Here is a 13,333-nt window from a genome sequence, read left to right as displayed (position 1 = left end):
GCCACCTGTCTAGACTAGACTCAACTTGTTTGACTCTACTCTTACTACAGATCACAATGTCATCTGCAAACAACATAGTCCATGGAGACTCCTGTCTGATCTCATCTGTCAAGCTGTCCATCACCATTGCAACAAAAACACTTCCGCCACTAGTTGTTGAATATGTTAGCAGGGGTTAAAACACCAAATACACCTCCATGGACACTTTGTATTGTCTGAGCCAATGAGCTCACTTTGCCTTTTCTCTGCTCTTCCTCTTTCTCGACATTAGTGGGAGGAAATCAGTGTGATGGATGAGCGGAACACCCCGATGAGGACCTACCAGGTATGTAATGTGATGGAGGCCAACCAGAATAACTGGCTGAGGACTCGCCATATCAGCCGAGAAGGGGCGCAGCGCGTTTACATCGAGATCAAGTTTACACTGAGGGACTGTAACAGCCTTCCTGGGGTGCCTGGTACCTGCAAAGAGGTCTGCACTACTTAATATTTGCTTTTGAACAAATAAGCATCATCACTGACATGCACCCGGGAAACACTCATATGGAGGTTGATGCTTTCCTGTTGCATTTGCTTGAAAACAAGACACTGACAAATGATGATGTCATAAAGTTGGATGCACTTTGAATTCCTTTTGCAACACAGCAAGAATGAAGGGAGTTTTCTATTTCTGAGGCCAGTGGCACAGCAGTGAATTTGATTTGCAACAGAGTGAGGGCAATAGCTGGTGGCTGTATTTGTGTGTCCTTCACAAACGTATAGTTGCTTTAAACCTGTTGTGAAAATGTTTCACTGAACACAAATTAATACATTTTAAAACTGAAACAAATTCACCAAATGACAAGTCAGTGAATCCTTTTTTTCTCACACATCAATAGTTGATATTTTTTAGATTTTTTTTTGTTACGTCCTGCTGTATTTCAGAGTTTTTGTTCATGAGATACAGCAAGATGGAGTGTGAGATTGATAAATGGATTTGGGCTGCATCTGATGTTGTGTGGATGCTGTGCCAGACCATCACAGTGGAGAAAGAGCTGAGCCAGAAGACGAGATTCTCGAGTTACCAGTTGATTTATGATCCTATCCTCAACTATGGTCATGAACTTTGGGTAATGACCAAAATAACAAGGTCACGGATACAAGTGGCATGAATGGGATTCCCCTGACAGGCACATTGCATCCAGAAAGTATTCCTTATTCAAAAATGGAGTAAATTCATTTCTTCCTCAAAATTCTACTCACAACACCCCATAATGACAACATGAAAAAGTTTTTTTTTTTTTTGCACATTTATTAAAAATAAATATGTACTTAAGTATTCACCCCTTTGCTCAATATTTTGTTGATGTGCCTTTGACAGCAATTACAGCCTCAAGTCTTCTTGAATATGATGCCACAAACTTGGTGCACCTATCTTTGGGCAGTTTTGCCCATTCGTATTTGCAGCACCTCTCAAACTCTGTCAGGTTGGATGGGGAGCGTCAGTACACAGCCATTTTCAGATCTCTCCACAGATGTTCAATCGGATTCAGGTCTGGGCTCTGGCTGGGCCACTCAAGGAAATTCACAGAGTTGTACTGAAGCCACTTGGCCATGTGTTTAGGGTCACTGTCCTGCTGAGAGGTGCTGCAAAGAGGAATGGGCAAAACTGCCCAAAAATAGGTGCACCAACCTTGTGACATCATATTCAAAAAGACTTGAAACTGTAATTGCTGCCAAAGGTGCATCAACAAAGTATTGAGCAAAGGGGTGAATATTTATGTACATGTGATTTCTTAGATTTTTAAATTTAATACATTTGCAAAAAAAAAAAAAGAAGTTTTTTTTTTTTTCACATTGTCATTGTGGAGTATTCCGTGTAGAATTTTGAGGGAAAGTGAATTTCATCCATTTTGGAATAAGTCTGTAACGTAAAATGTGGAAAAAGTGAAGCGCTGTGAATCCTTTCCAAATACACTGGAGCTGGGCTCACACTCAAGGACAGAGTGAGAAGCTCAAATATCTTGGAAGGACTCACAATAGACTTGCTGCTTCTTTGCTTTAAAAGGAGCCAGCACATGTGGTTCGGGCATCTGGTGATGATGCTCCATTCATACATGTGAGTGAAAAAGGTGAAAAGTCATTGAATTGAAACTTTTTGTAAGTGCGGAGGTGTCCTTGTTCATGGGAAATGCACCAATGGATTTATGTCTTTAGCAGACAGTGTGGTAACTGCAAATTTTCCTTTTGCTTTAAGCACTGAAGAAGAGGTGAAGCAAATCACACAAGATTTTAAGGACTTGCTTGTGGTCGCCATAATAGTTACACACGGTCCAGTGAAACTGACAGATGGATTGGCAAAAACACCGGTGTAAAAAGCTGGCTCCCATGCATGCATATATCTCTGAATATTTGATGGAAAATTACAAAACAACATTCTTTAAGCAGCTCCACAAGGACACTAAATTAAACAGTGGTTTGCATGTGCATTCTGGATCTTTGTGCTCACCACACTGGCTTTTATGCCACCTTTCATATCTATAATAACCGTTTGCACTGTCAGTAATAGCACAATGTGCACCTGTCATGTTTACACTTCACTTGCACATGAGACTTAAGGTTTAAAAACAGTTACACATCTCCAGGAACACACATGACCAAAATACCTGGGTTTGGTCTTTGTTCGGAAGCCAAACAAGAACAAGGCTCAGAGGTCGAGCATGTCATGATGCGCACTTAGTTTATTGCGTTATTTTTGTAACACATTACTCCCAACATTGCCAACCGGGAGGAGACTGCAGGGAAGACACAGGACATGGTGGAGTGATTATTTTTCCTGAACACTTTGGGATCCCCCAGGAAGAGTTAGAGGACTTCACCAAGGGTAGGGAAGTGTGAGATGAGCTTATACTCTAGAAAATATTAAAAATGTAGTTTTTGATTATTTTTGGTGTGTGTAAGTAAAATAGTTAAATTTGAAATACACAAATATTTTTAATTAATGCATTTATATACATAACAAATTTCAGATTGAATTATTGCTACTAAAACATATTTTTCCTTCATTAACATTAGCTGACATGGCTGTTTTAACAGTTACCTGATATTTTAAATCATTATAAGAAATGGTTAATTTTTTGAAAATATATGTGTCCCTGTCCAGTTAATCCTCTGGGGTCTGAGGGTATTTTTTGGACAGTTCACTCGCCTGGCATAAATGTTTTATTATTGCTGTTAACAGCTCTCCCACAATCAAGTTTTATGTCTCTTTTTTTCAGGGACAACCTGTTCTTTCATAATATATATGCTTTTGTTGTGTTTTATAAGTGTAATAAAGGTTTACAATCAAAAATAACAAAGGAAAAAGTAAAGCGAAAAATTATTTTCCACACATTTATTCAAAACACACAGCAAACTATAATAAACAACTGTTTTGACACTTTATAAAGGTAATTTGAGGTCTTGTGTGAAAGACTGTACAACAAAAAAGTCCAAACAATAAACACAAATGCACATTTTGAACAATATATATGAAATGGTCTACGCATTTATGCTCCAGTCTGAGGAGCGGCCCCTCTCCCTCACCTCATTGATATGGTAAACAGTGCTTTATGCCAGAGGGAGAGAGCCACAGAGCAATCCAGTAACATTCAAATGCAAACTAGTGGTGTAATCCTGATAGTTACACACTCTTTGTTTGAGCATGTGAGATTGTCATGCAAGGCTCTCCGTCTGCTTTCGGTTTCGCTGTGCATAATGGCGCAAGGTGCATTGGAGGAGTTAGGGGGCTATTCAAATGGGCCAATTGGTAAGATATCACTCCTGAAAACGATCTTTAGTTTATCACGTGAGGTAAATCTGCCCTACGATTGGATTTTGGAAAATCATATGACGGTGAACCAATTCCGATTGGACATTCACATTGTGAACGTCATCACACAGCTTCTATGAGGCCAACGGTGGATCAAAAGTCCGCGGAGTTAACTTTTCAGCAAAAAAAGTAAGTTTCTATCTCATATCATTAAAAAGTTATTTATAATTTAGTAAAGCTTGGTCCCAGCCGTCGTATACGACGGCATCTGCCACATTTGGGTAAATAAATCAAAAAACCACAGTCAATCACAAAATCATTGCAACTTTGGCAAACCCTTTGGCATCGTAGAAGCAGACATTACTCCAGAGAGTATTTAAATGTAGTTATTTGTGTATGTGAACATACATGAATTAATTAATTTATGCTTCACACAAATCAACAACATAAAAATAAATGCAGATATACACATACCAACCACCTGGTTAGAAATACTTGTTTGTTCTAATGGCTCAACATGCAAAAGCATCTACACATGGCAACGCAGCTTTGCATTAATTATCAAGTCATCAGTCATCAATGTATTTTGTCAAAATTTAACATTAGTGGTCATGAATTATTGATCATGGCTACCTGATTGGATTAAATATCTCAGTAACTGCTGATCTACTGGGATTGAGGATGACAGGAAGTTCACAGTAATGCAAGCCATGTAACTCACCCTAAGGAAAGGCAGTTTGAGCACAAACCTCGCTCTTCAACCACCCACATAAAATCAGTAACACATTATTAGGCACACCCTTCCACAAAATTGAAGTGGCCGGTGAGTGTGTTTTTACCATACCCTCCTCTCTCATATCAGTCTCATATTATCGCTCCTCTGTAATCATTTCTCCCTACTTTGTCTGCCCTCTAGGCTTTTACTTTCTCTGAATGAATAATAAAGATAATATGAGACACTTCGGAGCTGCACAATCTCAGAAGAAAGCACTACAGACAGTCATTGATGACTGATTTGAGGAGAGGCACCAGAATAGTAGCTTCATTTCAAAGCCGAGACCCAGTTCAGAGTTCACATTGGATAGACCGTTTTGTTTTTATATGTCTTGTTTTACAGAATTCTGCTTTTATGATTACGTCCATTTCTAGAGTTTCATGTATGATGTGCACTGTGTTTGCTCTGCAGACATTCAATATGTACTACTACGAATCCAACAATGCCAACCTGTGGTTCATCAAGGAAAGTCAGTACGTCAAAATTGACACGATCGCTGCAGATGAGAGCTTCACGCAGGTACAGACTCTGACGGCAGCACGACACACACACACACACACACACACACACACACACACACACACATACATATACGAGGGTAGGCTGAAAAGTTCTAAGGCTCACTATAATGCAGTTAATGCATTACTCCTTCATGGGGAGCCTTAGAACTTTTCAGCCTACCCTCGTATATATATATATATATATATATATATATATATATATATATATATAATGATTGTTTAATGTGGAATCCTAATATGTACGAGGTCTGTCCATAAAGTATCGTACCTTTTTATTTTTTTCAAAAACTATATGGATTTCATTCATATGTTTTTACGTCAGACATGCTTGAACCCTCGTGCGCATGCGTGAGTTTTTCCACGCCTGTCGGTGACGTCATTCGCCTGTGAGCACGCCTTGTGGAAGGAGTGGTCCCGCCCCCTCGTCGGATTTTCATTGTCTGGAAATGGCGGAATGAAAAGGACTTTTTTCCATCAGAATTTTTTCAGAAGCTGTTAGAGACTGGCACCTGGAAACCATTCGAAAAATTTATCTGGCTTTCAGTGAAAATTTTACGGGCTTCACAGAGAATAAGGACTTTAACTACAGGTTTAAGGACCCCTTTAAAGGACGGTCGGTGCGCCGCGCTGCGAGCTGCGACGATGCGGCACAAACCACTGGATCATTTCTAAGCTGATGGCTCTGTGGATACGAGACCGTCGTGTGCTCTTTCTCTGGTTATTTCACTTTTAACAAGAGATTTTGTCATGGAAAGCCGCGCGGAGGCTTCGCGCATCACGACCGATTCGCTGATGAAGCGAGACAAAGGAACACCTCCGTTTCGGAGTGTTAGAGGACAAGTTGGGACATGTCTATCTCGGCTTTCAGTGCTTACCAGCCCAGTGAGTATAAAAGAACTTGTGGAGAGCTGGACATGTCCCAACTTGTCCTCTAACACTCCGAAATGGAGGTGTTCCTTTGTCTCGCTTCATCAGCGAATGGGTCGTGATGCGCGAAGCCTCCGCGCGGCTTTCCATGACAAAATCTCTTGTTAAAAGTGAAATCTGCCGGGAAATGGCTGATGTCCAGGTCTTGTGATAACCAGAGAAAGAGCACACGACAGTCTCATATCCACAGAGCCATCAGCTTAGAAATGATCCAGTGGTTTGTGCCGCATCGTCGCAGCCCGCAGCGCGGCGCACCGACCGTCCTTTAAAGGGGTCCTTAAACCTGTAGTTAAAGTCCTTATTCTCTGTGAAGCCCGTAAAATTTTCACTGAAAGCCAGATAAATTTTTCGAATGGTTTCCAGGTGCCAGTCTCTAACAGCTTCTGAAAAAATTCTGATGGAAAAAAAGTCCTTTTCATTCCGCCATTTCCAGACAATGAAAATCCGACGAGGGGGCGGGACCACTCCTTCCACAAGGCGTGCTCACAGGCGAATGACGTCACCGACAGGCGTGGAAAAACTCACGCATGTGCACGAGGGTTCAAGCATGTCTGACGTAAAAACATATGAATGAAATCCATATAGTTTTTGAAAAAAATAAAAAGGTACGATACTTTACGGACAGACCTCGTATATACCCACATACAAACACAAAAAGCTTGATAGAAGTTTATAGCCATCCACCTGGACAAAATCCAATCTCTTTTTGTGTGTGTCAAGTTTGGATTCATGGCCTTCTCTTTGGTCTACAGGCTTTTTGATGATGGGTCACTCTTTTAAAAGTGGATAATGTCACATTTCTATCTGATGTCTCCAACGTCTTTGTCAATTCCTGAATTCCAATCCTGATGCTCTGCTGGAACTTTAGTACATAACTGCTGGAAATCCGGCATTGTGATCTCAGAATCTGGGCTTTATTCTTTATATTTTATATTTATTTATTTGTCCACTGTACAAAGGAACTGGAACAGTTAGTCCCTTAAATACATCCAATGGTTCAACATTTAGATCACAGTTGTGCCAATTAGTCAGTCAGAAGATTTTACAAATAATTTCATCATCAAAATTCTGGAATCTTTCTTTAAATTGCCAGACCCACTTAAACCTGGCATAGTGTAGAAAAACTGAAAGATGTTTCTGTTCTATTATTTAAAAAACCTACAGCATTTTCCAGAAAATATGTAGAAGTGCATCAAGAAGCGCCTCCTGCATAAACGTTAAGTCAACATGCAGATCTGATATGCATCTGCTGAGGCAACATCAAAAACAAAAACAAAAACCCCTATAAAAAGTGACAAGCCAAAGAACTTACATTATGGCCACTTTATGCAAAGAAAGTCAAACCAAACAGGGGTGGTGCCAAGAACTAATGTGCTTGTTTCCATTGCAAAACGTCCCCAGATCAAACCCCACCCCTGCCCATTCTACGATATGGAGTTGCATCAGGAAGGGTATCCCGCGTAAAATCAACATGCAGATCCACCGCCGATCTGTTGTGGGGGCTCCAAGTGAAGACAAAGGAGATGCCAAAGGAACTTACTAGACAAAGAAAGCAAAACTGAGTGGGAGGAAGGAGAAAAAGCTAACATTTTAAGAGTCATCTCTCCCCTCCTTCCATGCAAAACCCCACCCCTGCACCCCCCACCCCAGACACAGACGGGTGACATAACATACATTAAACACATGACAAAAGAGAACTGAAAACAACTAAACAACAAAAGAATAGTCAACAGTCATGCCACAAAAAGGTTCACTTTTCTTATTGCTTCACCTCAGGTAGCTTTGGTGGCTGCTCTCCACTGTGTGCTCTGATAGTTTGGTGCTAATCTGTTAATGAGCCAGAAATCTTTTCACTTGTCTCTGCCTCTATACCATGGCATTTTGTCCGGTGCAGTTCAGTTTTAATTGAAGAGTGGCTGCCACTCTGATTGACTGATATGTTGTTTGTACGACAGCACACGCATGAAAAATAAACACGATAAACCCAGTACTTTACAACAGTGCCTGGGATTGTACTGGTATTTTCCACTGCTTAAATGACAAACTCTGTACAGTTACAAATGGACTTGAACCCTCTGTGCAAGTTGTTTTATTGTGTGCTGTCAAAATAACACCCATAGTGTTAAATAAATTGGAATGTGTGCAATAGGAGAAAGTTGAGTTTGAAATGTTTAGCCAGGACATTCAATGTGTACAACTGTGTGTATATGAATGTGCAGAGAAAATAATTAAATAAATGTCCATCTGACGCCAGCCCCACGAAAAAGCCATTTCACCGATTACAGAAAGTGATAACTAGCTCAGTTCTCATCATGGCAATTAGCGTCACCAAAACCTAACAAGGATCCACCTTTTCTGCCAGTATTTCTGAGTATTTTTACAATTTTTGAAGTGATCTTACAACATACAGGCAACATGTAAAATAACCATCTCCTTGGTGGAGATAAAAATAGATCAGTATTCTGTCTTTTAGAATTAATTTTTGTGTGCTTCATTCTACAATAGAATAACTGGAATACTAGCTCATTTATTAATCAACAATTCTTTATTCACATCCTATTCTAAAATTCAATTGAATTAAATTAGAATCTTAAATCCAAAAACAACCTTTGCCTGATAAAGTACATTTTTCAACCCTTGTCTTTGAGTTTTTGAACAGCAGATTCCTCAGTATTAACAACCAACTTTTCAAAATAAAGCATTTGTTACAGTATAAACACGTGGAAATGAAGTAACAAGTGTAAAACATCCCCTCTCCATAGGTGGATGTTGGTGACCGTGTAATGAAGCTGAACACAGAGGTGCGGGACATCAGCAACCTGAGTAAAAAGGGTTTCTACCTCGCCTTCCAGGACTTGGGGGCCTGTATTGCTCTGGTCTCAGTCAGAGTCTTTTACAAAAAGTGTCCCCTCACTGTGCTGAACTTGGCCGAGTTCCCCGACACTATAACGGGAGGAGACACTGCGCTCGTGGAGGTTCATGGCGTGTGTGTGAATGCCTCTGAGGAGTTTGAGGCTCCTAAGATGTACTGCAGTGCGGACGGAGGCTGGCTCGTTCCAATAGGGAGGTGTGTGTGTAAACCAGGCTTCGAGGAGAACAAGGACACCTGCCAACGTAAGTGGACTCTGTGTGTGTGTCAACAACAGGAAGACTACTCTGTCTGTGCATGAACAGAAAACATGTCTACTGCGTACATGTAGGGTATGTGTGTATGTTTTATAATGTGAAATGACTTTATAGTATAAGTTACACATTGTTTGCACTATAAATAGTTATCATTGAGGTCACCTGTGTAATGGTAGCTTAGATGCTGTGATGCACGGAAGAAGGCACAGCGGGCAACATAAGCAAGTATGTGTTTGTTTTCCGTGAAGGGTATAATGTTTTTTAAGTCCTGATTTATCATGATTTGTCTTCGCTCTTAGTAGCTTGCTAATATACAGGTTCTTGAATTAAGCCAGGGTGAATTAAAAGGACTTATATCATAGACTGTATTTTAATATAAGGCTATAAATTACTTTACAATGACATAAACCAAGTTAGCCATGATTGTAATAAATGTTGGTAATGTAGTTAATAATAATAATAATAATAATAATAATAATAATAATAATAATAATAATAATAATAATAATAATAATAATAGTCCATTCTTACCTAATTACTCCAAATAAGGGTCACAGGGGATCTGGAGCCTATAAATTTATTTTCATTTATACAGCACCAAATCACAGCAAAGTTGCCTCAAGGCACTTCACACAAGTAAGGTCGAACCTTACCAACCCCAAGAGCAAGCACGCAGGTGACAGTGGTAAGGAAAAACTCCCTCTGCTGATTTGAGGAAGAAACCTCAAGCAGACCAGACTCAAAGGGGTGACGCACTGCTTGGACCATGCTAGTGACACAATTCAAGTTCAAGTTTCACTTTATTTATCCTTAAAAAGGAAATTTAGTGGGCAGCAGGATGTCCAAAACACTTATACAACAGAGGACCCTCACCAGATGCCCACAATAATTGTACACACAACACAAGACACTCAACAATAAAAACACTCCTTCCCCCAAAAAAACATTGACAAAAGCCAATGAACAATACACAACTAAAAACTGTCATCATAAACATGGACAGAAATAAAACAAAAAATAATTAGTACAACATTTTAAAGTCCTGTAAAAAAAACTTTTAAAAAGTCAGTTCAAAACTATTTACTAAATGAATATACAGGAAATTTTGCCAGTGCACCGGATGGGAGGGTTGCAGAAGTAGACAGCACTCCCATCTCTGGATGGAGCCGCACCTCAAACAGAGAGAGAGAGAAAAAAAAAAAAAAAAAACAGAATCAGGCATCGGAAAGACAACAAATACAGTATAATTTGTCGCAAAAAGAAAAACAGAAGAAATACTAAGGTGATCGCTGGCCACTAGCCCTAAGCTTCACTATCCCAGGGTACAACACCCTGGACAGGATGCCAGTTTTTCTCAGGAACACATTCGCACCCCCACGCACACCTACAGACAATTTAAAGTTTCCAGTCCACCTAACCGGTGCACCCGGAGAGAACCCACACAAACACGGGAAGAACACACAAACTCCACACAGAAAGGCCACAGGTGGGAATCAATCCCATTACCTTCTTGCTGTGAGGCAGCAGTGCTAACCACTGCTGCATAATTATTACAATAGCATGCAAAATTGTTCTGGAATCTTGACTGTTTTAAACATTATTACAATAGAAAATAAGAATGCTATTGTAATAATTATTACAGCATTCAAAATTGCTCAGGAAACTGCTGTTGTAATAATTATTACAATAGTTGCAGTAATTACAACAATGCTTGCAACAACGTTATTCAAAGCAAAATATCAGAAATAGATGCATTTTTCTGACAGGACACTGTGAAATGTTGGAATTTAGTTGGAATGGTTTGTGTTTATTTTGTCGAATTTGCATTTATTTGGTGGCTTAGCGGCCTCACTGCAATAAGATCTCAGGTTCACTTCCAATGTGGTCCTTTCTGTATGGAGTTTGCATGCTCTCCATGTTTTTGTGTGGGTTCCTTTTTGCTGCTCCAGCTTCCTCGTATTTCCATGACATGTAGCTGAGGCTAATTGGTGACTCTTAATTGGCCGTGGGTGTGAGTGGGAGTTTGATTGAGTGGGTCTTGTAATGGACTGGCAGCCTGTCTATAGTCTACCTTGCCTTGCCTTACCTTGCTTAAAGTCTGCTGGGGTAGGCCCCACCACCCCCAGTGACCCTCAACTGGAATAAGCGGGTTTAAAAAATGGATGGATGGATGGCCTTTATTTGTTGAAGCCATAGAGACCAAAGTTAATATAAACAGCCAGGTTGTGAGATGGCCTCATATAAAAGATTTGCTCTGAGCTTATATGATGAATTGTGTTTATCAGCTATTCACAGGGGTGGCTTCGTGGTTGGCAGTGTTGCCTCACAGTGAGAAGGTCCTACATAGTAAAATCACCAGTGTTAATTTAACACTATCGATGTTAGTTTTACACTGGTGAATTTACTGTGTGGGATTGCTTCCCGGCTGGTCCTTTCTGTGTAGTATGTGGGATTAATGTAGAGGAATTTAGGATTATTTTCAAATAGTAAGACTAACATAGTCACTTTAGTCAAACACTGAAACAGACACACTCTGATAAATCAGCTGTTGCTCTGTGCAGCGCATGTCTGAAGCAAATGTTCACATAATTCTCATTTGAAACTTTCTTAACATGACAAAAAAAAAACAAAAAAAAAAACACATCAAAAAATCATTTTACCATATCACTCACTACCTTGGCTAGATGCCATCTTTCTTCTGAATCCATGGATATCAGACTCAACCTGACAATTCAGGGTGTGTTTTCCATGTCTAATTCCTTTTGTGAAAGACTAAAATAGTAAAGTGTTTTCCAGTCATAGAAAAGGTCTTTCTTCCTTTTTTGTTGAGATTACAAGCATTGCTTCCCATGTTCAGTCAGTAAAAAATAAAGAATTTCCTGCTGCAATGTCTGATACAAACTGAGCGCCAAGCATAGAGCAGCCAAAACTCCTCTCGAGCAGAGATGAACCTTACTGGTGAATGTTTGTAGTTTCAGGAAGTGGCTGAGTGAAGTCTCTGCAAGGTCCCGTCGCTGCTCAATTAATAGAAACAAGCGAGTTAATGAGCAGAAGAGCAACAGACAGAGCTCAGAGTAGAAGAATTGCTCCTTCGCATCAAAAGGTGGCGATGATTCTGGCATAGTCCTAGAACTTGCTCAGCTGTTCCTTCTGGCCGAGAAACGTCGGGATCCTCCAGTAGGAAGCTAGAGTATGTGGCTGAAGGGAACATGGCGTAGACAACCTGCGTTTCTTCATCATCTTCTGGTCTCAGATGAGATGTAGATATGCAAATATTTCAGTATACAACAGTACACTGAAATATTTGACCCTTCACACATAGTACGAATATGTACACGTCAGGGCGACTCACAGCAGTAGAGCTCGTATGAGTGCACCACGAACCATTGCGCCAACTGGCATGTGTGCACGATGCTGGTGCGACAGATCTAATTAAAAAATTTAATTAAAAAATTAAAAATTACATGCCACCCACGGGAATTGAACCTACACCTTCCAAAAGCTCTGATTTCCAGTCATAAATTTTACTACTGAGCTACCATTACTGTCCTGTGAAAGGTGCAGGAAACTGCATGTGGGAACACAGCAGCTTTTCACAGCAGCTGTGCAATGTGGGTGAAAATTTAAAAAATTAAAATTACATGCCACCCACGGGAATCAAACCCGCACTTTCCAAAAGCTCTGATTTCCAGTCAGAAACTTTACTGCTGAGCTACCATCGCTGTCCTGTGAAAGGTGCAGGAAACTGCCTGAGATCAGAAAAGACATGGACTAATTAAAAATTAGTCAAAAATTAGTCAATACAATACAATACACAATACACAAAACACAATACACAATACAATACAATATATGGGCAATACAAATATGATCCGTCTGTTCCTCTGTAGATGACCCATGATCACTGACGTACAGTCATGAAATTACATTTTCTTATTAATAGTTTTTATTATTTTTTTTATCTGTTTTATTCTTTTACTTCTGTTTTAATTATGTATTTTTTTTCATTTTTAATAATTTATTTAATTTTTATATTGAATTGTTCTTTGTGAGGTGCCTTGAGACAGCTTTTGTTGTGCTTTGGCACATTATAAGATGATTAAATTGAATTAAAATTGACAGGAATGAGAAGCAGTGTGCTCTGATCATGCCCACATCTGCTGGACGCGTATTGCCAGCTCCATGTGCATCTTG

The 13,333-nt window shown here is 39.8% G+C and overlaps 1 protein-coding gene across 2 annotated transcripts in view; it reads left to right on the top strand.

Annotated features, from left to right (window-relative positions):
• epha4b (eph receptor A4b) overlaps nucleotides 1–13,333 on the top strand; it is a 297,581-nt gene that overhangs the window by 87,383 nt on the left and 196,865 nt on the right. For both annotated transcript variants that reach the window (XM_034182743.1, XM_034182742.1), the window contains exons 3-5: nucleotides 272–472; nucleotides 4,977–5,084; nucleotides 8,776–9,127. In XM_034182743.1, coding sequence (XP_034038634.1) covers nucleotides 272–472; nucleotides 4,977–5,084; nucleotides 8,776–9,127 — 661 coding nt within the window. The remainder of the gene's footprint in view (nucleotides 1–271; nucleotides 473–4,976; nucleotides 5,085–8,775; nucleotides 9,128–13,333) is intronic.

This window comes from Thalassophryne amazonica, chromosome 12 (assembly GCF_902500255.1).
Source record: "Thalassophryne amazonica chromosome 12, fThaAma1.1, whole genome shotgun sequence".
NCBI lineage: Eukaryota > Metazoa > Chordata > Actinopteri > Batrachoidiformes > Batrachoididae > Thalassophryne > Thalassophryne amazonica.
Note: the sequence above shows the minus strand (reverse complement) of the source record. Positions and strands in the feature narration are given on the sequence as shown.